This window comes from Macrobrachium nipponense, chromosome 7, assembly GCF_015104395.2.
Source record: "Macrobrachium nipponense isolate FS-2020 chromosome 7, ASM1510439v2, whole genome shotgun sequence".
Lineage (NCBI taxonomy): Eukaryota > Metazoa > Arthropoda > Malacostraca > Decapoda > Palaemonidae > Macrobrachium > Macrobrachium nipponense.
The window spans coordinates 48,712,133-48,739,014 of NC_061109.1; the positions used below are offsets into that span (position 1 = coordinate 48,712,133).

At 38.5% G+C, this 26,882-nt stretch overlaps 1 protein-coding gene across 8 annotated transcripts in view; it reads left to right on the forward strand.

Annotated features, from left to right (window-relative positions):
* The window catches only part of LOC135217298 (general transcription factor 3C polypeptide 5-like), a 120,104-nt gene that overhangs the window by 26,694 nt on the left and 66,528 nt on the right, over positions 1–26,882 (forward strand). For 2 of the 8 annotated variants that reach the window (XM_064253062.1, XM_064253063.1), the window contains exon 2: positions 21,944–22,082. In XM_064253062.1, the coding sequence (XP_064109132.1) occupies positions 21,954–22,082 (129 nt within the window). In that variant the 5' untranslated portion in view covers positions 21,944–21,953. Of the gene's footprint in view, positions 1–16,805; positions 17,021–17,182; positions 17,336–21,940; positions 22,083–26,882 lie in introns of those variants that run through there. The other 6 variants (XM_064253056.1, XM_064253057.1, XM_064253059.1 and 3 more) reach the window with 6 other exon arrangements.

Below are 26,882 nucleotides of genomic sequence, written 5' to 3' on the forward strand. Positions count from 1 at the left end.
AAACTGGTAAAATTGATTCTGCCTCTGTATGATCATATTTCATCAACAGCGTTCAACGTTCTCTCAACACGGATCCTCTTTCCTCGACTGTCATTTGACTTAGTTGATGTGTGTGCTGAAAATGCTTGAAACAAAACCAATATAGTGCCAGATGACCTCACATTCGACAACGAATGATATTGAACTATCCTCTCATTTGGAAGAAAATTAAACAGAGCTTCCCATATTTCTGCACCATAGATAACAAAATACAGGCTGCATCACTAACTTTTAAGATGCTAATTTTCAAGCCACAGTAACAGGTGATGATCTCTTCAAAGTATGCGTCAAAGGAATGACGGTTTAGAAACACTGAACGCGTATCATGGGCTTCAATACAAAGCCTGCCGATGTCTATAGCTAATGCCAGAGTATCTGCAGATGCGATAAATGCAAGGAGTTGCACCAGGAGGGCTGTGAAATGATTTTCAAACAAGCAGCTCTTAAGTCAGTGACATTAAAGTCAAGGAGAGCGTGGATTAAAGACCGCCGAGATCAAAACCGAACAGAACTGGACTGAAAGAGACCATATTACAACACTTCCCACAAAGCCAAAACCAGACTGATCTATGAATTGCATTTAAGTAGGGCTTGCAGGGTACAGTTTTAGGCAAAGATTTCTCTGCAGCTGTGGAATTCAAAGCTGAAGCTGCAGAGATTATTAAGATCCTCTAACGTCTTTGATCACGAATCAAGGAAACATTCGAGCTTCAACTTAGATTCTAAGGATGTTCAGTAGGATTCTATATATAAGCCCTAGGCCCATTGTTTCTATGATGCTCAGTGGCATTAATATGCTAGACTCAGACCAGACAGACTAGGAAGTCACACTGCTAATAGAACGTAATGCGAACGCACAAACGAAGATTTATTTGGAATGAGAAGTGTCTCTTCCTTTATACACTGGTATCAATATGTATGAGGTAACGATGATTCAGTAACTTAGCACTCGTGCATGAATTCTTTGTGTGACGTAGTGAGGTAAAAAGGACTTGTCGCTGGTGCACTGTGGGTCCCGTCAATTTTGATTTTGACAGTTTTTGTACCAATTGTTTAGAATAAATTATGTATATAGGACACATTTTTGAAAAATTTGATTTCTATTTTAACGTTTACTATATGCACAAACGCAAAAGGATCCGATTGATAAAATGGAAATAAAAAGCTAACAATGAATAGTATTGTAAACGACATTGCTTTGCAGAATGACGAGCGACAAATTTGAAAACTAACTGCAGCTTTACAGAGTGCTTGTACGTACACCAACTCTATCGCAATACGTACATACTTAATGAAAGAAGATTGTTCTTAATTGAAAGCAATCAAAAGTTCACTACAAACTGGCCAGTCTTAAGCTCTAACACTCCTCAAATCATTAATGCCTAAAGAACGTAGCGACAATCTTCCTACTACATGAACTCTGCAAGTCAAATATTTTGACTATAGAAGTGAATTAGGTTTGAAGTAACTGCTGCTTGCTCAGAAGAGGTCCTAATGATCTAGATGAGACAGTCATTTCTTTCAGTCTGCAACTTTTGACAACTATTACTTTGTCCAAACTACCGGAAGAAGGAAGGATGCATAAAGACGTCCAAAATGTTGGCTGAGTAAGTAGTAATATGAGCCAAACCTAATGTGAATTGGACATGGTTTCCAGTAGAACTTATATATTAACATTCTAGAGTAATGCTATGATATTCGTGAGTGCTAACAGCAAACACTACAAAGTACTGAACAGTAACATTTCATGAGATATTAGTAAAGGAATAAAAGTTACCAAACATTATGCTAAGTGTGTTTAAAAGCACGCTTCTCAACTGGAAATTTGCCAACGGCCATACCACGTTGAAAGCACCGCTTCTCGTCATCGCGAAATTTACCTAGAGATGCCAGGGAAAACATATGCCTGGTAACATTTCGTCTTTGATGAACATTATATCTGAATATTGACGGAATTCCCTTGTGTTCACACATCCCAGAATTGCTAAAAAAGAAAGAAAAAGAAAGTCTTCGCCAAAGAAACATTCCCCCCGTAGGGGAGTAGTCGTCAGTGCACCTCATTCGGTGCAATGTAGGCATTACTAGGTTCTTTGCAGCGTCCCTTCGGCCCCTAGCTGCAACTGCTGTCATTCCTTTTACTCTACCTCCGTTCATATTCTCTTTCTTCCATCTTACTGTCTACCCTCTCCCAACAATTGTCTCAGCAACTGCGAGGTTTTCCTCCTGTTATACCTTTCAAACCTTTTACTGTCAATTTCCGTTTCAGCGCTGAATGGCCTTAGTTGCCCCAGTGCTTGGCATAATGCCAAAAATCTATAGGAGTCAGATCAAACCAAAGAAACATTCCATTGCACATAGTTTAACTGCCATTTCATATGAAACTAGCGTTTTTGACCCAGGGCTAGATTTGCACTTTATATTAGGCATTCAAGATAGTACCCCGTCAGCCGAGCTCCCAGAATGTGAATGAAGGAACATTAAGGTTCCATGCAAATATTCCACGTGTATAAGGTATTGCCTTTAAAGTCCACAGTAAAGTCAAGAGGTCTTCCTGGAAGGAGACATTTAAATCGTATAGATGCAAGAGATACGTTCCTATATGGTGCCATATCTCATCGTTTTCATGAAGACTTTCTAACGTGCCTATATGGGGACCTATCTTTTTGTTTTCATGAAGGCTTTCAAGAATTAAGCTATTCACAGTTGTCTCATGGTCCCAGTCCAGCCAAATCTAGTCAATTAACAATATCGACCTCCAGTATAGACAAGATTCATTGCCAGAAATTAAGAATAATAAAACAGATCTTTAAAATAGCGGGACAGGATTATATGTGTAAAGAGTTGAAAAATCTCCATGTTACCCAGAACAGGATTTGTGTATACGGTGTGGTAAGCGTGCATGTAAATTCTAGGGCGGGATCTGAACAAATAAGCAATCAAACACACTCATTTTCGCACCTGCTCTTTGAGAGAAAGTTTGTACCGGTGCCCTGTTGAACAATTCATCAGAAGCCAGCATAGCTGGTGTAGGATTAACACTTACCATGTGAAGACAGTGGGAAAGAAGAAGAAGATGTGAAGACAGTTATCAAGTACAGGTATGGCAAAAGGCAGTTTGCGCTGTATTAGATTATAGCTCCAGTCGGTTCAGTGAAAAATAAGAGCTGATATGCACCTTTTGTCATTGTCCTTAAACCTGACAGTCTTCCACTGTTCCCAGAGAGTGTTTTATGCAAAAAGTGGGTGCGTAATTATGAATTGCTGTAAGTGTTCATTCAACTAATACATAAAATAGCCTTTCTCAGATGTAACTTTTGAATTTCGTATCATTGTGATCCATGAAAAAGTTTTATGATGGTTACAGGTGTGCTTAGCAGTGTTTGATGAATGTTCTGAATGTCAATATGCTATCGAAGTTCCATTTTTAATGGATATAGGGTGGATAGCTTTATGAACGTTTTATATATATATATATATACTATAATATATATATATATATATATATATATATATATATATATATATATATATGTGTGTGTGTGTGTGTGTGTGTGTGTGTATGTATATGTGTCTGAACTTACATATAGACATGCTTGCAGAATGCTAGCATTAACCGGACCGAAAAATAAACAATGAAAGGCCCAGAATTGCTACGGAAGGAATATTCAGCAGAACACAACACTATTGGGTTACTTGTGGGAAGTTAGTTTTGCTGCAAGAAATGAAATGGTTTTCCTCCCTGCATATTTGATGATTATGTGGAGTGTATTACTGTGTATACAGATAACTCTCACCTGTTACATAAGAACTCAGAATTAGTTTGAAGTTAAGAAAATATGATTACATATACTTTGGTTTTATTTTGTGATATTTCAAATTAATTAAAAAATTAATGGAAGCCTGAATTTGGAGAGCTAAACCATCCGTAGAAAAGATAACTTTTTCTGTGTGTAGTCTAATGCAAATGCATAATCATCCCCTTATATTATAGGGGTCATGCCTACGAAAAATAACAGTGTCTGTCACAGTTCTTGTTAAAAACATACTTTTTAAAAAACGACAGGAGAGAGAGACACGAAAGCTAGACAGAAGGATCAGGTGCTCATGGTGTTTGAAAGGCTAGCTTTTATGCTAATATTCCACTAATATTCCACAAATGCTGCCTATTGCATATTGGGGCAAAAGGTCCCTACTTTGTTAAAGTCTACGGTATTTGCTATCCCGATTTTATGGGTTCACGGACAGCTGATGGCCCTGGCTGAACAGTCTGAAATCGTCGTATACAAAATTTGTCCTTGAAGGCAACGACCTTGCAGACGGTTACGCTCTGCAGCAAATTCTCATGGAAAGTTGCACAATCTGCAACTTTCTAAGTGCAGTCGGTCTACAAGAGAAGATGGACATACAAACTCAAATAGTCAAATTGTGCTTGTACATTATATTGTAGAGGCTATTTCATTCCTGTGTCCTCTGCTTGTACAACACACACACACACACACACACACACACACACATATATATATATATATTATATATATATATATATATCATCTAAAAATATATATATATATATATATGTATTTTTATATACTATAATTTTTTTTTAAAAAAATCTATATATGAATATATATATATATATCATATTATATGCATTCATAGACATTGATGTATTTTTATGCATAATGCATGTGTCTTATAGTATTATATGTAGTATAAGTATACTATTAACGATCATAATTTGCCGACAGAGATTAGCCCAAAGAAAACGCCGACCATCGTTGCCCTGTTGACCGGGACCAAAAGGGCAAAAACAAACCAATAGCCATTTCGAAAGTTCACTTGATGCCCATAAGAGACACCTCGTCCACGAGTCGGGTCCTGGACACAGAGACATGTCCGTGTCAAACAAACATGCGTACAAACACAAACCGGTTTTTGTCAGGTCGGCCGTTGCAATTAGCATGCGGGTAGCGTGAGAGAGGTTGGGGGGTAAGGGGTGGGTTTTGGGGTTGGGATTTGGGTGGACCCTCATTTGAGGTTGAGACATCACTTAGCGAAAGTGTCCGGTCCAGTCTTATACTGACGGTGCTGGTTCTATAGAACTTTTCCGCCTGTTGCTCGAAGCACGATAACAAAAGGTTACTTAGAATAAATTCTCTCTCTCTCTCTCTCTCTCTCTCTCTCTCTCTCTCTCTCTCTCTCTCTATTTAAATAAAGTACTTCACATCCAAATACACAGCCCCTGCTTTTTCTCATTTTACAAGATTAATTATACGATATCCGTATTTGTTGTATCCTATTTTAGAAAATTTGGTCTCAGTAATTCGCTGGGATTTGTTTCTTAGCCTGTTTATGTGACTTATGGCGTTGTACGATCATTCTTGTAGTCGAAAGTAATTTGTTTTTACATTCAAGTAGCATTATATAGAGTGTAGGTATTTGTAGTAAATATTTAGGCTACGTAATTTTAAGTTTAAAAATATCCATATCTTCAGTGTAACAGTGCCTTCTGTGGTAATACTCATTTCGTATGAAACTAAATATTCGTAAGTGATATACCAACTTCAGTTCACCCTTTATATTACTGTTTACCTATGTGTCTGTTTTTCCATTTACGACGCATACTGCCGCTTCACTCAGTATCACCCAGGATTAATAGTCGTGGTATCACCATCCTGATTCCATTGACCAACTCACTCTAACTCTCAACATTCACTTCCAGCTTTTTTTCAGCTTACAGAGATTTTCAAGCGCAGAAGACTCATTTTTATGACCAAAATAACACTGCTTCATCTGGAAGCACTAAACCATTCCACACTCCTTGTGACCCATATGCTTACAGAAAACTCCTAGAGCGTGTCGTAACTTTCATCCTCATGTACGTTTAGCACTCTGTCCATGAGCCCTTTCCTTATCCACAGACTTTTACCTACATTTCTTATTCTTTCCCTGATATCTGTCGTCACCACATCCATAAAAAGTGAAGCAGTCATGGAGACAAAACAATCCCTCGTCCGAGTCACTTCCTCGCTATACCAGCCGCGTTCCTGTATGCATGTCCTAACATAAGGCTCATTTTCATAATGAAACTTCTGACCACTGTCGACAAATGACCTTCTATTAGAATTAGATACATCCCAACTTTCCCCATATTGCATCTTTCTCCATTCTGTCACGAGCTTTCACACCTTTTCACCTTCACTCAAAAAAAAAGAGAAAAAAAAAACTTGTACAATATTGTCATTGACATAAAGAGACCATTATTTTGCTAAATCCATTAGTATTAAAGAGCATTCATCTCATTCAGACATGCTGTGCAAACTTAAGTCAGCAGCTACGCCACGATAAACACATCTCACTCGTAATTGCTTGTGGTCCTTATCCTTTTTCTACTTTTTAATTGCCTTTGTTACATTCTCAACACTTGTAAAATTTACTTTAACCCCATCCAATCTTGTTTCATTCAGATTTGCATATCTTTTATTATATACCCTGATCAACTTTTCAGAACAGTCCATTGATACAGGGAGACATTGTCTTCAGATAGCATCATTCTATTTGTATCTTTTGATTTAAGATCTATTTGCTTATTAACTGTTCTGTCTGCTTTTACCTTCCTCTGGTATAACTTATCTATACCCATACAGTCTTCATAACAAAACAGCTATCCCTAAATTTCATATTCAGATAGCCAAAGGCTGTGAGCTTTTTACCAAATATTCTTTCTAGGAGTATGTTTTTTTTTATCATATATTTCTTCTGCAGAACATCCACTCACGTTCAAAACCCTAAAATTTAATGCTCCCAACCCCCAACCCCTCTCTCTCTCTCTCTCTCTCTCTCTCTCTCTCTCTCTCTTCTCTCTCTCTCTCTCAAACACGTGTACAGGTTATATGCTGCATACCCAGTGTCCCCGGCCATTTTGTGACTTCCTGACAACATAGTGGCAAGAATGTTTATTGCTTCATTTCACTTTATCCTAAAGGAGCAAAAGGTTGATTCTTCTCTTCACAAATCATATACAGAAACTCGATTTCATTTTCAGTTAAACCTGTTTATTTCTGTTAATCCACATGTCAGTAGTATCTTTGGGTCCGACAGATTGAACTTAATTCATTAGTATGATGCCACTTTCTACCTATCACTTATCCTCATACTCATTCTATCTATACCGTAATGTTTAGGAATTGAAATTCAAACCCATATTATGAACTTAGAAAAGAATAGTAATATTTCTCGGAAGATCAACCATGGCATCGTCTAAGTCTGTCCTGGGTGAATGTGCTGTAAATGTGATGGGTGTATTTTCTCTCTGAGTAGCTCCTTCATAATTGGGGATTCTTTTCGCACACCAGTGTTCGTGGAAAGAATGGAGCCAAAGGCTTTCCCCTCATAATAAATGACACAACTTTTACATACAACTTGGACTTACTATAACTCTGCATTAAGATTCCCTGTCTCTGCCTGTGGTATAAACTTTACTTTGGACATTACAATTAAGGCCTATTTTTTTATGCCTCGTCCATTGTGATGTTATCGTTGTACACAGCAAACTTCACAATCCCTTAGAAACTGTATGGAAGTCAGACTCACTAGCGAACCAGTTTGATAAACGATTCATACCTTCTTCATTCTGAATGTGGCTTTCTGTGCAATCTTCGGTATTTTTTTAATAACTCAACTTTCCTCATTTCAAGGCGTGTTTCTGTAATGACGGGTAATATGTCCATTAACACTCTTTTCTCTCTTGATTGGATTTCTGTTTTGTAGCCAGAGAAAAGGCACATCCGCCATTTATGGGACGGTTCCTCTCACCAAGGGGTCCACAATCCCTCGTTGCTCTGCATTGGGACGCCGCTTGATAGTATCCTAAATCATCAGAATTTTTTAAAGCACTAATTCCCAATTAGTACAGTTTGTGCCGAAGCGCCATTCAGCCGTAAAGAGAAAGGCTCAGTGATTATATATATATATATATATATATAATATATATATAATATATATATTATATATATATATAATATATATTATAATAATATTCTGTATTACTATGCGCGATGCTAAGAGAGTTTGCCTTAAAAATTAAATAAATGTTGCAGCTGGTTTCAATGCCAGTGTTTTACATACAAATTTTGTACTCCTTTCTCTAATTATATATATATATATAGATATATATATTATATATATATATATATATATATATATATATATATATGTGTGTGTGTGTGTGTGTGTGTGTGTGTGAGTGGAATTAGAGAAGGGAGTGCAATATTTTCATGTAAAACACTGACATTGAATCAAGTTGCTTTTTATTCTATTTTATAGGCTCAGTTCTTGTTGACGTTAGTGGAACCGATGACGTCACAGTCTTCGAGAACTCGTCCGTATTGCGTAATTGATTTTTACTCAGAGTATCTTTTCCTATTATGCTTTCTTCGAGTAGGAAGACGCGTGTTACGAGCTTTGATATGATTGCTAGTGTCGTTATTCGTTTCAGTAGTGATTATATGTTTAGATTTTTGTGAGTCGTAGTCAACAGAAATTTGACACTTTCGAATGTTTTGTTGTTTTTTACAATAACAATTTTACTCCTTTGGATGTTTTGTTGTTTGTTTTCAACAGAAATTTTATTTGTTTTCGTGTTTTGTTGTTTGTTTTCAACAACGATTTTCCTTTGCAGGAATGACAATTTGATAACGTTCAGTTTATATGGAATATGTTTAAGCCAGCCGTAGGGTTGCAGACTCTGAACGCCAGTAATCACGAGCTGCTGTATAATCTAACTTATTACATAAACGAGTAGGGAATTATTCCAAGCACGATATATACTCATGTTAACTTCCATCTTTGAAACCGTTCACGAAGGGGCAATTTCATGTTTTTATTTCGTTCCTATTTTTTTTTGCATGTCTAAAAATGATCGGTTTACAACGGAAGAGACTTCCGTTGTATTGACCATATAAATGTGTAACGTAGATTACCATGTCTATGAACAGGAAATTATATATTGTAATGGATTCACCGGCAACACTACAATAGCCTGCCAGAGTCGACGGTTCCTACCATACCCTACCAAAGTCGACGGCCATATCCCCGAATAATTACATTAGGACGCCGAGCATGGGCAGTAAGAAAACCGGTTTATTTTGTAAGGAGTGAAAGAGGGGGAGAACCCCAGTCCATCATCCATATGAGAATTTTTCTGATTCTTCTTGTTTCTTTTAGGAACGGTTGAGCCAGATATACAAACTTAGACCCCTATGTTGTTTCCCAAAGCTATTTGATTTCGAAGCCGGTTCCAAACTAGTCTTTCAAAATGCTTGGTTTCAATTTTTGTTGTTTTCTTTGTAGGGTTATATCAAAATTTTCTCTCTCTCTCTCTCTCTCCTCGTCTCTCTCTTCTATCTCTCAATACTATATATATAAATATATATATTATATGATATATATATATTCTATATATATGTGTGTGTGTGTGTGTGTGTGTGTGTGTGTCTTTGTAATTGCAAACCAAAGAACGTTAATCCCGTTCCTGTACTTGTAAGGACGCCTTGTTGTAAACGCCACGAAGCCTCGCATTTGTTATAACGGTATGATAATTTATAGCTCTCTCTCTCTCTCTCTCTCTGAAGCTCGACGGACCTCCACTGACCAACTCGCACAAGATTTCCACCATACCTGCTTTAATTTCCGATGATTGATTGAGTTTTTTTCAATTTGTAGCTTTATGAACTAGAAATGTTTGAACGCAGTCCGTACCTGGAGTGTAATTCAAGTTGCAATTGTGTCAGGGCATAGCCTGACACCCTTAGAACTCTTGGTCAATATTGTGCATTTTTCTAAGCATAGTCTTTGACAGGGGCGTCATAACTTTTGGTGCTTCAGCCATGGATTCAATGATTGCCTGCCTTTCTCGTCGGTAAACTTAGGTATAATTTTCCTTGTGCAAAATAACTGGGTGATTATTGTAAATGACAAAAACTGTAGTTCATAATATTGATATTTAATCGAACTTACATGACAAATGTTCCGTATGTTGTTATATTTTTTGGTCTGTGTCCAGTGACTTTTTACATTTTCCTTTCTATTGGGAAGGGAAAAAGGTGATAAAAACTTGGCAAATATATTACTTCCAAGGTCTAGACCTTGGTTTTTTTCATGGTTATAAAAAGTGAAGAAAAATAAGACTTCATAATAAATTTATTTCATGTATCTGGTAACAACCAAAACTCAGCCCCATCGAACCGAGCTGTATGTTTCATGAAAATGACGTCATGTTGAAATGCTTTGACAAATTATAACAATGCTTATTCTATAAAAGAAAAAAATAAAACACAGGACTGGTCATGCTCAGGAATTAACAAAAGTCTTAGGTTACAGACATTCTTAACATCACGCTAGCCGTAAGATATCGGGGTCAAATAACAAATTCCAACACAAATTAACAGTTTTTTTTTTCTTAAATATATATTTGTCGACTCCTGTAAAGGTAGTTCTGTTATTTCGCTATGATAGCCCTGACCATGATGGTCTAGGGAACGAACCAGGTACATGGATTATCATCAGTGATGTGTCGATGCATAAAATATTCTTCAGAGGAACTCTTGAAATGTGGTAGTCTCTGTTATTAAGACGGCGAATGTAATGTGAGCTGAATTTAATGTTATGATATGTATGTCATTTTCACAGTTCTTACGTGGGAGCATGACCAGAATTGATGCAGGTAATATCAGGTAGACTAATGCTAACCAAAGCGGCGAGATTGTTTTCACTAAAATTGGGAACTGTGGGATTCAAATACTTGAATGTGTGTATATATATAACTGAATCACGAAGATATGGAACGTGATGAATGTATAAATAAAGGCAATAGCCACGAAGGAACTGGGCCTTTTAGCTTACTGTCCTTTATATATATATAAATATATATAATATATATATATATTATATATTATAATATATATATATATATATATAATATATATATATATATAATATATGCGTGTGTGTGTGTGCGTGCTTTATCTACTCCACAAAGCTGCACTCATCTCCAGCCTCCCTTTACTTTATTCTCATCCAAGTATATATGGGTCTTCCACTCTTTTGGTAGTCTCAGGAGCCTAGCTGACATTGTATGTACTGCAACGCCCTCCCCACCTCACCCGGGATTGTACGAAGGGATGTCCAAACCATCTCCATCTTGTCATCAAATCTCATCTACATATGGAACTTCCTTAATTTTCTTTACTTCTAACTCAGTCTCGCCGTCTGACTCCTCATAGTCTTCTTAAATCTTTACTCTCAAATGGTCAACATCTTTCCGATTTAGTCAGATTTTCATACCATGATTAATGTCAGTGTGACAATACAGATCGCACTAGACTTATGTATAATTTTATGCATGCAATTTTAATCTATTTGATGTCCAAGACTTATTCGCCTGCCTAAAGTTTGTTTTGCCATTTTTAGAATTTCACTAAATTCTGTCTAAAGATAACATGTGCTAGAAATAATGTTCCTAGATATTTTAAAGGTTCATCCTCATTAATCCCATTTCCGTCAAATGATATTTCATCCCATTGTGCATACTACTCTGTCCTCATTACTTCTGATTTTTTTTCATATGTTTTGTACCCATTTCTATATACATATGAAAAACTCCGTTAAGCAAGCTTTGTAAGCCTTGTTGTGTTTTGCTGATTAAAACAGCATCATCTGCATATTCTAAGTCTGTCAACTTTTTTGTCGTTACTCCAACTCAATTGAAAACATTCTCTTTCATCTCCGACCATTTTTTTAATAAATAAAATTTTTGAGAAGGATAAACACCAACCTTGCAGCAACCCACAGTTTACGGCAAATTCACTGAACAAAACCCTGTCAACATTAACTTTGCCTCTGCTTCGTTCATAGATAATTTCAATTAGCTTTTCATATTACGTGGACTGCATAATGACACAAGACCTTCCGTTATATTGGTCTATGTCCCCCCCCCCCCCAAAAAAAAAAAAAAAAAAAAAAAAAAAAAAAAAAAAAAAAAAACTCCAACTTTCTTACTTTGCCCACCTTACATCCTCAACAGTCACTTCCATCAACACTCTCAGCCTGACAGTAACTTTTTCCAATTTTTGCATCATTCAGCTCTGTCTCTTTATATCCTCTTCACTAAACAACTCTGCCAATAATGCTCTGTCGACGCAAGACTGCTTTCACTCCAGACTATATCTCTCGATTTGCATCTTTTATTTTGAGATCCACTTGTTCGCGAATCTTTCTCTCTGCATTTTCTTTCCTTTAGGACAACCTTTGATACGCATTATAGATCTGGTTCACTTTCTTGCCTGTATCTTTATATATATATATATATATATATATATATTATATATTATATATATGTGGTGGTGTGTGTGTGTGGTGTGTGTGTGTGTGTGTGTGTGGTATATGTATGTATGTATATGTATATATATATATATATATATATATATATATATACATATATACATACTTGCATAATACACACACACACATATATCTATATAATATATATATATATAAATATAAATCTATATATATATATATATATATATATATATATATATATATATATATATATATATATATATATATATCTACACTTCCTTTATAACTTTTCAAGACATGATATCTACCACTATAAGCTGTCTTCAGCTGTTGCACTCGAGACCAATTTCACTCCAGTGCCGCTAAAGAACATTATAACACTCTAATTGCCCGCAACAGGTTGAAAATTTTATACAGTTAAAGAGGATCCCATGTTTTTCATTTGGATCATTGATGTTATGCATTTGTTTTTCGCTCAGTAAAATGTTATCGCTGTATCATTTTCCTTTTTATCCATTTACCTGTTTCGTGTCTTGCTCGTAAGCAGTTAACGTGAACGCAGGAAAGAGAAAGCCCTTGTTCATATTAGATATTTTTGCCGTCAGAATTACCGAGAGTAAATTGCTATTCAGTAAACGGATGACGAAATAGAAACCTACTTCTCAACTCCTGAATCGTTCCTATAAATAGGAATTTTTTCCAATATCTCAGCTTATCTTGGTATATCACTTTCCCTGTACATTTCGTACGTTGATTTCTTTTCTGGCATCTTTTTGCTGTAACCAACTTTACTTTTGTCTCCAAAGTTATTCCTACTTTGAACTTTACTTTTGTCTCCATAGTTATTCCTATTTCGCGTGACTAACTGTGCTGTACCATGATATTAATTTTTTTTCTTTTCTTTTTTTTTTGAGCTCGCACGCCACACCGACTTCACTTATTGATCAGGCTTAAGTTAAGGCCAAGTCTTGCAAGAGAAATTTTCGTCTGCTGGAACTTAAGCCTTATTTGTAGCCTATTGACCGAGAAACAAAGGGCAGTTATTATTATAACATTTGTTTGCTCAGGTCACTTTTTTTTTACTTTTCATCGTTTACTATGCTATACCTAATGCCATTTAAAGAAGATAACTATTAAGTGATGCGTATATTGTAGATGTTAATGTATGTAAGTTTTTAATATCTTTTACCTTTTAAATGATATTGTTATTATTAATGTTTTAAATGTGAAAGAACTTTTTTAAATAGCTTGTCAGTTTGAAGAAATCTTTTTTAAAACCTTATTTTAAAATAGGGGACAAATGCTTCATGTGAATTTGAAATGTCTGTTTCTTTTTAAAAAGACTATATGTAAATTATATTGCTAGTAAAATTGGGGGTTCAAGTGCTTTATGAAGATTTTAAATATCTGTCGCCACTTTAGGTAAATAATTTGTAAAGAAATCTCTTTATGATAAACGGTCTGTTTTATTTGAGAAGTCATATGGTGCCATATAATTTAAACAGTCGGACATCTTTTATTCACGTGTCAGAGAGTTTAATTTAGGTCACATTTGGAGGCTCCAATAAGAAAGTAGCTGATCTGAATACATAAGTTGGAAACAACCAGCATCTCCTGTTTATATGAATGTCTCAATAGTTAACTGAATAATTGTACTTTTCTGTTTATAGTTTTGTATGAGTTGTAATTAAAAAAAATTAGATTTTTGACTGAAATATCTTGTTCACCTAACTATCTCTCGTTCTCCTGTCATCAAAATTGCACACAGAGAAGCCAGTTTTTCATGTCTTCATCTAAATTACTAATTTCTCGCATCCGTAAAATTGGGGATTGTCTTGACAACGCGATTTCACAGTTCCGCATAAGTATTTGATTTCCTGATTTCCCGAATTAAGGTCATGTTGGGGAGACACTTTTTTTTCGTTCTCCTGAATGAGTGATTAAGTTTCGTTTCTTCGTTAGTCGAACTTGGACATTCTGTGTTCAACGACAACATGCTATAGAACAGGGCTTAGCACACACAAGCAAAGCTGGTGGACGGTCACTCACGTGTAGTGTCTTTTAATGCTAAACAGAAACTTAAATATTATTTTGTACTCTACTGAAACAGTTTTGCTTCATGCAATCATGAATGTATTGAACTGATAATAGGAGTCGCCCAACTCCCATTGTCACCCTTTTCTCTTAGTTATTTCCTTTTATCTTCCCATGAAATATAATTTTAACAGTTGACCTTTAGTCTTTATATTTCATCAATCAAGACGCTTGGATTTCTTATTTTTAAACAATACTTCTATTGTTAAACTTAACAACTATGTCTCTGTGTTTACAATGAAAAATTACTTATTCACCTCCCTCATATTTCCTTGAACCTTTTGACAATGGTAATGTGCTAATTGCTTCTCTCTCTCTCTCTCTCTCTCTCTCTCTCTCTCTCTCTCTCTCTCTCTCTCTCTCTCTGATTTATACACATATGTGTTCACAATACCAGGTTTAGTCTGTAAACCTTATCCTGATTAGCAGGTGAATGGGAGCCATCCAGTGAACACTTCATGCACCCTGCCTGCTGTAAGAAGTCTGGCTTGGAAATGTGGTGGCTTCATAGATATAGCGTCCAAGTGCACCATTCACCTCTATCTTGCGTGCACTTCCCTAATTTTAATTCCTTTTTAGGCCTTCCTGTCCTCCTCACTCATAAAGTGAATTATATACTCCTCATCAGTATCTCCTCCATCCTTTCCGATGACGAAGCCATGTCAAAATGATACATATCTACACTTTTTTTCACCCATCCTGGTCTTCTTATTCCATATATTTTACGCCAGTAATTCATTTCAACAGCTTCAAACTTTTTGCCTTTATTTTTATTCAGCACCCACACTTCATTTCCGTAAAGAGGAATTGGCTCAAAAATCCATCCATACATTTCTACCGTGACGTTCATAGATAATTTATGTCTCTTCCATTCATTTTGCTCACATGCGGCTATTTTTCTTATTTTACTTATATCTTGACAAACCTCGTCTCTCATCCCACCACCGTCCATTTCCACCTTCCGTATGGCATTAATTTGCTCTCTTCCTGGTTTCCATTCACATTTTCCCCTCACCTTTATCTCCTTGCAAACAAACACATTTTGCCTCTATCATATAAACTTTAATCCCTCAAAAAGAACTTATCTGTACACCATGCATTCTTAACAAATTCTGCGTTGCCTTGTTGTCAACACTGGCTTAAACGTTTTTTGTAAGTCTTTGGATGTCACAGCTTTCTCACGTTATTTTCAAGCTCCTTTCAACAAAAGATTGGTCCACTCACCACTTTCCTAGTCTAGAACATGTTTCTTCCTTTGTGAGTTCCTTTTTTTTTTCTTTTCTTTTTCAAAATCCTACCTTGCATCTTCCCTTTTGTTCTAATAACATTATGACCCTATAATTATTACAGTGGGTTTTATCACTTTTACCTTTATATATACAGTGGAGCCAGTTTTCTTATTGCCCAATAAGAAAGGCCTTTACCTCACTTCATACACTTCACACATACTGGTTAGCCACTCAATCTCTAACTGCAGTATCTCACTTGCAGTTTCATAAATTCCTGGAGTCCTTCAATTTTCGCAGTCTCTTAATTGCCCTGCTTGCATCACTTCTGTTCCACAAGAATGTTAAAACTTACACTGTTCCAAAGAGTAATTATTTTTAAATGCTTTTCGGAAAGAGAATATATAGAGGAATTTTATGATAGAAAGTTGCTGAATGTCGCTAATAGTGAAAGATCTGATCATTATATGCTTGAGGTAGGAGTCAAGTTAGAGAGAAAAATGAAAACATGTTGGTAAGGTAAACACGTGTTTGTAGGTGTAATGAGAGAGAGAGAGAGAGAGAGAGAGAGAGAGAGAGAGAGAGAGAGAGAGAGAGAGAGAGAGAGAGAGAGAGAGAGAAGGCAAGTATTGACGAAAAGGGGAGAAAATGAGTAAGAACTGGTTGGAGAATATGAGTCAATCGTTTTATCGGGAAATACATGCAGAGAGAAAAGGTAATAAACAAATGGATAACAGAGTAGGTGCTCTGTGATAGCTACCTGCTAATAAAGCTAACGAGCTATTTAGACCCATGTCTGTAGAGTCATCACCGTTTTATAATATATGAATAATAATCAAACACATGAATTTTATCTTGTTCTGTTTGTAGAAAAATGTCGTGGGAGAGAAGGTGTTAGTGGTATTCATTTGATGAGAAAGTGTTCATATTTTGAATGAATTGGGACAGTAACATTAACAATAATTCCATAATTCGAATTCTTACTTAAAAAAGCTATGTCACTCTTGTTAATTTAAAGGGATTTTTATAAGCGTGTTTTCCAAGAGGCATAGGTAGTTATCATTGTTGATTATAAGCTCGATCATGACAGTGACACTCATAATATACTGCTTTGGCTACATGAGCAAATAGCTGCCTTTTGTGGTCTTAGTAAACCTAAACAAACACAACGTTGTGTCTCTTTAATGCCAGATTCAACTGTGTATTATGTGAACGTAGTTAATTCTCTGTAAGACAGTTAAGTATCTCGTCTTGGTTGCCAATTTGACAACATAGTATTTCCACATATGGTTTGTCTATAGGTTCGTGTTTTATACTTTAATTACTTCAGTTAGCTAGGGCGAGTTGAGAGCGACAAGAAGAGTACTACTATACCTAGTAGGTAACTAACCTAGGTATCCTAGAATGCCATGTCCTGACCAGACCAGACCATGCCTTCCTAACTTCACTTAGGGTGATGTTCCCTGACCCGGGCGTGGGGGACTCATCCAAACATAGAACCCCTTATAGGTAGTACTAGTACCTAGTAATATTAAATATGGGAGCTTCCAAAGTATACATAGTACTACCTAGTACCTATACTAGTACCAGCTATGAGGTACCTACTACCTACCTAGGTAGGTAGTTTAACCCAAGCCAGTTTTACTGGCCGATGGTAGGTTAAGCAGTTTAAATAGCCTTTAGGTTATTACCTATGCCACTGTATCCTGTAATAGGCTAGGTAGCTTATGTCTTTGTTAATGGCTCCGCTATTTGTACTATTAGGGCTAGATAGTAATTAGCTACTATTGGGTGGTAATATAGCTAGGTAGCTATGGTTTCAGAGTGGGGTTCCCTCCCCTCTTTGGTGTTGGAATTGGTTAGGCCAGAGTTAGGTAACTAGGCTATTCCTTCATGGTAGAAATAAAAATACCTAATGTACTATTCTGTAAAATTTAATATCTACCTAGCTAGTTCCCCATAATCAATTTCAGCTTGGAAAGTTAAATATAGCCTACCTAGGTATACCTACCTAGTATACTAGATTTTTGTGTGATGTATTGTGTTACAGATTTCCATTATTTGTTGCATAATAGGCTACAGCATAGCCTAATTAATGTGCACATTTTATTCTACGGCTATACAGTGTCGCGTAGGTTATCAGGGATAGGGTATGAGGGGGCAGAATTGCAAGCTATAGGAATAGGCTCTAATTCTTTACAATTTCTCCAAACAAATATATGTATATATATGTGCTCTCTCTATTATATAGAATAAATCTAGATATAGTATATTATATAATATATATAATATATATATCTTATTATACACACACACACTATATGAGAGAGAGAGAGAGAGACGTAGGTTAGTATAGAATAATAGTTGTTTAGCACATTCTAAGTCCTCCAGAAAGCGATACTACATCCAATCAATATCCGTAAAATTGTTGACCTCCAATTTTACAGTAAAATTTTACTTTAAACCATACATATTTTCATTATTTTAAGGTGTGCTTTGAACATTTCTGGTGTTCCTTTTGTTATCAAATGACCTAACCACCCACACCTAACCCAACCTAAGCTAGGATACTAGGTCATTACCCTGGTGTATGATATTAGCTTTAAAACATTTTAGAAACTCACTTTAATCTGAAAAAGAGCATCAATAGGATTAAGGTCCATAGGGTACTATGTTCCACTTGTTTTGTTTATCCCCTACCCAGAGACCCCACTTTCCCACTGTGGTCCCAGAATGTAGCAAATAAGGGTGGGATCTCACATCTGTAAAAATACACATTTCTTAATTAAACAAATGTTAGACATGTTGAAAGCACACTTTAACCCATACTGTTTGTGCTTATATATGACCAGGCTGAATTTAAGGATGGCTAATTAAAAAAAAGATATCAAAGGAAAGAGGAAGATATGCATATGCACATGGGATAAAAAAGAAAGAAAGAAAGAAAAAATTATCCCCCACGGGAAGTTAAAAGTGAATATTTCCCACTCAGTGCGGGCCTCTTTTTCTAAGACAGTCATGAAAATATGCCAATTTTACCAAGTTATAAGTTTTTTTATTTATATTTTTTTTTTGTGTATGTGAAATTATAATTACACCTCACACATCATAACAGATAAGAGCTTTAAAGCAGTAACAAATTCTGAGTATATTTATAGAATATTTACGATGCATCCATGGATGGGAAGTTGCGACAACATTCCCCTTATACCACCTCAAACAAAACTGAATCTGTCCAAGCTCACTCTGACTCTCGTACTGTGATCTGAAGAGTTACCAATAGTGATAAATAGCACTTAGAGCATTTTTCATAAAAAATTCATGCAAACTGTATGGCGCACATTTGAACGTATACGTATGTATGTTATCCGTTCACAAGGGGTTAAAACGTAAGGATATTATATTTTCAATTCCACAATGCAATAATGGTGTAAAGTAAAATAATTCCATTTCCTTCATCCCATTTTGATGTGGACCCTGTCATGTAGCATCTTGTTCCCATAGTTCTTGATGGCTATTGTGTAACACACCTCTCGCCCAACATTGCTTTTTTTTTCTTCACAACATTGGCTTTTACCAGTGTTACCTTACACAGTTCTTCTTGTTTATGTTAATTATGATTTAATGGTTAGAATGCGGAAAATTTAAAGGTAAGACTGCATATTTTCCGATGTAGAATTATTTTCCGTGACGTAAATAAATTACATGTCACTAGCTTACATAAAGTATTTTTGATGAAGAAAAATAAAGGATTTCAATAAAATTAATTTGTATAAATAAGCAGGATATGTTTTATAACTGTTTACATAATAAACCATAAAAAGGCAAAGTGAAGAATTTTATTCCTCAGCGCCGTGGCCGTGGTCAGAATATTCACGGGAGGTTGCCAGATGTCACTAGAAAGCCACAATAGTTAACGAAATTCCTCAAAATGGCAAAACTGCTCTCACCTTAGTACATAAGTACTTAAGGTTGCTATATTGTATATTGTGGCACCTCAATCTGGTTGCAGGAAATTTAAATCCACCCAGTCATATGCTGAAGTCATGCCCTAGGAATATGGATTAGATAACTCTAGCCAATATGAATGTATCTGAGTGAAATGAATGATATAACCATATATCCCTGGCCAAGTCAGGGCATGGTACCTTAAGTCACGTTTGGAAGATAAGGTCTAGTTAGTTGAAACCAGAATGCCCTTGATAGGTTAGGCTAATGTTTTGTAACCAGTGCTCAACTACATGTCGGAACAAAAACTGTGTTCTTCCTTTGTTGTCAAGATTACAGAACAACGGGACAAACCACCCCAAATCATTGTTGTAAGCAAGGAATCTGTGAGATCTGGCAACTCCTGTGCATATGAGATGATAGCTGGTCAGAGACCGCGCACCGCCTCGTGACATATTTAGTCTTTCCTTAACCACCTTGGAGAGTAGATGCTATCATTTGCTCTCCTTCCAAGCCGGTTGATTTGTGCCTGTGTTTCTTATTTTTTAACCACCTTGGAGAGTAGATGCTATCAATTTGCTCTCCTTCCAAGCCAGTTGATTTGTGCCTGTGTTTCTTCTTTTGTCAGTGTGTTTGTGTCTGTGTTCTGCATTATGGATTCTACCGAGTCTCCATGGCCTCATCAACGTATGTGACCGGGCATTCGGGTTTTCCTTGCTCAAGGTTTTTAGCTGCTGTTTGGCATCTTGCACTTTTTTACCATTTTTTGGCTTGACGCGTTGCAAAACATCAGGTCAAGGCCATAAATCCTAACATTAACGTTAGTGCTTGTATCATTCCAAACTTTATCAACAACTATAGGTTTTGGACATTTTTTCCTTTTATTTTTGAGTTGGCTGAACATGTCTCAGTTAATTGCAAAAGGCCTTGGGGCCCTGAGATTGTGTAGGTTAACAAAAGTTTAGGTTAGGTATCATCCCTGGAAATATGTCTTTGATCTGCTTTGAAACAGGCCACGACTCACAGAAATAGGCCTATCCTGCATAACTTTACACTTTTACTGGTTTTCATAGGGAATAGTATTTAAACTAGTACACCTGAACCATATTCCCCTACATCTAGCAATAAATTGAGCTCCAGTGGGGTTTTGGGGTGAGAGGGGGAACAAATAAATGAAATACAATGAAGCTTACTAACTTAATCTGGGTTGTCTGGAACCCTCCCCACCCCCTCACCAGAGTGCTGAAGTGCAATAGTAAAATCCAGGTATCATCCTAACATAAACTAGGGGGCCAGTTCCTTATCTGGCCTTGGGAGAGTCACACTTAACCCCTTCCCCTGGACCCTCACTCAGCCTAACCTGACCTGCCTTACAGGACTATAAGATATTGGTAGTGGTTTATATAAGGATGCACTATATCTGTTTCAGCAAATTTGAAATATTTAACCTTACCTCTTATGAGTATATTTGCCATAGCTCAGTATTGAGATTCATAGATGTTACGGTGGGGCAGTAAGTTAAGCAAGGATTTCCAACAAGTTAACGTAAAATTATTTAGAACACCTAAAGCTAAAGGGCAAATCACATTTCAATGCTGATTTCAATTTCACTTTGATTGTTAAGCCTTACAGTGTGACTGTTAAACATCTTGGTGTCCTGTAACTTGAAGAAACCTTGAACTTTGGTGTCCTGTAACTTGAAGTAACCTTGAACTTCTCACATTATTAGTTTGCCTGATTCATTAATACATCCTCACCTGAATGATCACTGCATTTTTACCATTTCATAACGATGAAATATTCCAGGTCCAAAAAAAAAAACTTATCAGTAAACACAGTTTTGTGGCTTATAATTAATACAAATTGTAACCTGAAAAAATCAAAACTGACATTATTAAATCTTATAATGCCAGGAAGTTACACTTTTCATTCTGAAGATAAACTTAGTAAGTCAGTACAGGAAACTTATATTGTCAAGAATGAAAATTGCTTACACATCTTCGGTGCAATTTTTGGTGGTGTAATTTGAAATGAATAAAAAGTAGGTTTGATGTTCTCAGCTGTTACTGGTAGTTTGGCATATAACACTATAGTTGTCATATGCACCTGTTAATTATGGAAATATCCTGTATTTTAGTCATCTGCCCCAGCTTTAAACAGTATAATGTTGGAAATATTACATAATTTGCATAGTTTGAACAATTTAATTGGAATATGAAAGAATTTCAAGAATTGCTTTATAGTTGCAGAATAATCCATTGTCCATTATATTTCAGGTTTTGAAAGATGGCAAGTGAATCATCAACAAGTGGCTCCGGAAAACTGCGTCAGTTTGTGTGTGTAGAGTATCCTGGACTTATCAATAATGTTGACAACATGATAGAAACACTGGGTGGAATAGAGAAAATTTCAGAGGTGATCATTATGAAAGACATAGCCGTTAAGACTGACTTAGACTTTATTTTGAATAAAAAATTCTTTGTTTATTTAGATGTGTTTTAATATCTAAGTGAGTACAATACAGCATCCCCCATTCCCTTGTTTTTGCTTGGTCTGGTTGTAAGCAAATTTACCAGAGCTGCTCTTTGTCAACATTTTTGCAGTTTGCCATTCTTTATATATATATTATATATATATATATATATATATATATATATATATATATATATATATATATATTATATATATAAATATATATATATATATATATATTTATATGTGTGTGTGTAACTTACCAAGTGTCGTTATAGGTATCACCCCGCTCACTTACAAGGGTAAGAGAGGAACACATTCAGCAAGGAGTTAATTGTTTTCTTGCAGCTTTCAATTACAGACCTAGTTGGGAGCGCTCTGCTTGGATTTGATTTTTGCTGTATTTTGCCCACATATCGTTTGTTAAAGAATTGGTAGCCTAAGGGTTTGTTTTGTTTTTTTGGATTTAGTTCTCTGGTGGAGATAATATTTGAAAATTACTGATTTCTGGGCTCAGCTCGTGTCGGCCTATGAAATATCCTTAAGTTCATTATTTCTAGGTAAAATTAATCTAAAATTACCAGAGAAAAATAAAATCAAGAAAATGTCAGTAAAACTGACTCGCTCACTCTATAAAAGAAGTGTCGGTATGGGAATAGGGGCGAGTGGGATCACTACCACGAGTCATTTACCATTTAGACCTTCCAACATAAAATCCCCACCAGAGAGAGCTGATACTAAAGGGTGATGCGGCCGCTACTACTACTACTACCGACGCCACGCGGACAGCAGCGCCCCTAGCAGGCATCCTTAATCTTTAGCTTTACAGCGCTAGGTGCTCTTTTCACTTGTGTTGTTTTTCGCTGGATTATTATCTCCCATTACGATGGAACATGCTGCAATTGCTTCGGCTAAGTTAAGTGCCTCATAAGTAGTATTTCTTGGTATTCCAGTCTTCCAGGGACCAGTATTTTCCTTTTTATAGGTCATATACGGTCTCCCCCGCGGTTGACTCGTGGCGGCCGTGTGCCGCCTCGTGTTATTAAGAATTTCCCCGGTCTCCCATACTGGGACATCTTATGCTTATGGGCTTTTTATATTTACGTTCATCGTTTTATTACATCGATTTTATGGCTAGGACACAGCCCTTTTACCATTTTTCTCTTAGTTTGGTATTTAGGGCTAGACTGTGTTTTTCTGGCCCAGCATCCCAGCTCTTGCTCTTCATCGGCTACCGCTGGCTCCGAGTAGTCGACTGTTCTTCGGATCAGTTCGCCTCCTCCTGGGCTTCTTTTTCTTTTACTAAAAGTGTCTCTTCTTTCTTTTACGATGTATTATTTATCAGTGTTATTTAGGGTGTTAGGCTAGCCTAGGTGCTTTGTGCCATGTGTTGGTACAGGCTGGTTCACGTGGCCCCTCTGTGGTTGTGTTGCTATCGCGACTTAGGCCACCTACGATCACGTGTCCCTTAGCACCTTACCCTCCCCCTTCCCTCCCTACCATGTGATAGGGAGGGGTCTGGTGGATCTCCTTGGTTGTCACGACAACCACCGTAGCCTACCTCCCTCTCCCTCCGAGGAGGCCAGGAGTTCCGTACCAGCTGGGGTCTAGGGCGACCACTTGTCTCGGGTACCGGGTTACCGAGCGGGTAGTAGTAGGGACGTGGGGGGGGGGTAGGCCACCCCCCCCTCTCTCTTTCGTCCGCCGTGTTCACGCCGGGACCCCCCCCCATTTTTCCTCAGTCCCACCCTTCCCCTACCTTAACGGACGGAGCCCCTGCTGAAGCCGGGAGCCCCTTCGGTTATAGGTCCGCCTGGCTCCGCCAGGGGGCGGGGGCGGAAATTACTAGTATGGTCTGTTGCTTGCCTACTATATCCTGTTTTTCGCTACCGGAGGAGAGCTCGCTCCTTACCCGGGCACTCCTCTAGTAGACGGAAAGTATTATACCTCATTCTATACGGATATACCCTTACTGATACGATGACTTTTTAGTTTTTAATTTAATTTATGTACTATCTCCGTCGTTCTCCTCGTCGTGGTTTCATGGCTCCTCACCACTCCTGGTTGAATCTTTTTCCTGTCTCCGGCGTAAGCCTCAGACCTCCACCAACCGCCTAGCTAACCACACGTATTACGGGACGGCGGGGCCTCTAGTTTAATCTAACTTACATGCTCCGGCATGCAGCGGAGTATTTGTTAGGCTGTAAGTGTGCACTCTGATACTCATGTATCTCTCCACTTACAGGCTACCAACTGCCAGGTTCCAGGTTGCAATGCTACGTTGTACGACCCCTGCGCCCATGAAGAGTGTAGGACCCACGCCCCGTGTGCCACCAACCACAACGGGCTGATCGTTTGGCACCCGGAGGCATGCACCATCTGCTATGACCTCGTGAGTCAGCTTTTGGGTGGAGTAAGTTAACTCCTGGACATTTCTTCGTCTTATCATTCACTAACCCTTAGTTTTAAGCTTCTTTAAACCGTATCTCCGCCGCTAGAAGCTTTCCATATCGCCTTCTCTTACAGGCTTTGCCCCAGGAGTGAAGGAAGTCCGCTCTGGTCAACCCTTAAAGCTTGGGGGTTGGTGGGCGGCTTTCGGGAAGAACGCCGCCAAGGGCCAGCCTTATATGCTGGACAAGAAGAGCTGGCTGTCCAGATCTTCCCCGGAGGCAAGGCGACGGGGGTATGGGGTGGACCCCATCTCGGCAGCCCCACTCATAGCTTCTATTCAGCAGGAGGTGCAGCAGGCGTTCGGGTCCGTCTCGACGCAGGAGCCGGTCCCAGATGTGGCCAACCTGGACCTTAATCTCGAGCCTATGGCGGTAGGTGCAGAGGATTTGTTGGTTGAGGTAGGTGTGGTCGGGCGCTCAAGGTCTACCCTTGGGCGCTCCTGGATCTTCTTCCCTGTCCTTCTTCTTCTTCCTTCCAAGGCTTCACGGGTTCTGAGATCCTTGCTCGTTCTCCCGCTCTCTCTGTACCCCCGAAGTCAACGTGAGACAGAGAGAACAGAAGACCCTACATAAGACGACTTCTAAGAAGTCCTCGTCTTCTTCAGCTAGGAAGTCTACGACTTCCTATGCAGACGCGGTGAAAACGAAGCCTAGCTCTTCCTATTCAAAGAGCTCTAGAAGAGCAAGGCTTCTAAGGAGAAGGCTCGCGCTCCGGCCGAGCCAACGCCTTCTCCGGCATCTACCGGATCTACTCCGGTAACTCCGGTGTGGGGTGGCAGGACCAAGCTCTTTTGATCCCACCACTTTCTCAGCAGTAGTGAGCAACAAGTGGGAGAGATGGTTGGCTCCTCTGGTTCCAAGAGTTTGAGCAAATGTTTGTTGCCCAGCTGTCCAGTACGATCAACAGTCTGGTCAGTCCAATCCAAGACACCTCTAACCGAGTTAGAGAGCATGACGACCGCTTTGCTGGCCTCAATCAGGCCCCTCAGGCAAGCTCCCCTGTAGCAGGTACTGGTCTCTTACAGCTACCTCCTTATGAATCCCTACCAGCTTCTCTATGGATAATCCATGGAGAGTGGCTGCTTATGCCCCCTTCAAGGACGGCATGATTTCTACCCGGAGTGTGGAACTAGAAGGATTGAGGACTTCGAGTTCTACCCTCCCGGACTGATCAGCCTTTCATAGGGTATGCTAGGCTGACCGTAACTGCTCTCAATAGAGAGGATAAGATCTCCCGAGAGACTGTGCTATATAGTAGGGATCATGCACAGAGGGAATGGGTTCACTGGCTGGAGGATTGGGACTGTACCAATACCAAACTCCAGGCATTCTAGAGCCCCTTTACTATCTTCGCCACGGAGGAGGAGGCTTCTCTTCCGTTCGCTACTAGGTAGTAGAAGCGACTCTACAGGCAGTCCTCAAAGACGAGCCCATGCACAGTTGAGGGAGGCGGAATCTACATCTCCGCTCTTCCCATCCTTCGGAGAATTGTGGGGTGGGAGAACCTACCTGCCACTTCTCAGTAGGTAAGCTGAAAGCCAGACTGCGCGATGGATCAGTTTTGGCGAGAAGCTCCGAGACTGCCTGATAGCCTTATTCAGGCAGAGTTCGATGCCCGTAAAACAAGATTTGGGAGGTCTCTTAACTCCCTTATCATTACGAGATGGCTGCCCTGTCCTATGCTACACCGCTGTTCAAAATTACTGGCTAAATCCCAGCTCCAGACGGTTCAAGCCGATGCTTTTGACTTCTTCTTAGCCAGAAGGAACTGCCGAAAGCATGTCTTGCAGGAGGTAACTATCAGGCATGAGCCTAATAGACTCCTAGCTTCCAGCATGTGGGGTGCGGGACCTCTTCCCAGAGGCCTCTGTGATGATGGTGCACCCACGAGGCTGCTAGGCTTAACCAGAGCCTTAGAGCCAGATGGGGCATCTCTTCCAAGAGGAAACAAGAGATGACCGCCCCTGCTGCTGGTAAGAAGTTAAAGAAAACGGGTAGGAGATTCCAACCCTATCAAAAACAACAGCAGCAAACAGCAATTTTCGTTCAGGCCGTCCCAGTTACACACGAGGGACAGCCGTCAACCTCAAAGCAGACACAGCCCATTCTCCTGTTGTCTCCTCAAAGCCAACCTTCGACCTCATACGCAGTCTCGCCGGCCTTCAATTCGATGTATGAAAGCCAGGCCTACCCAACCTTCAACAGGTTCTCTAGGGGGAGCAGAGCGAGAGGTCACTTTTGCCAGCGTGGCACAGGAAGAGCTGCAAGAGGCAAGCACTTCAGAGGAGGGCGC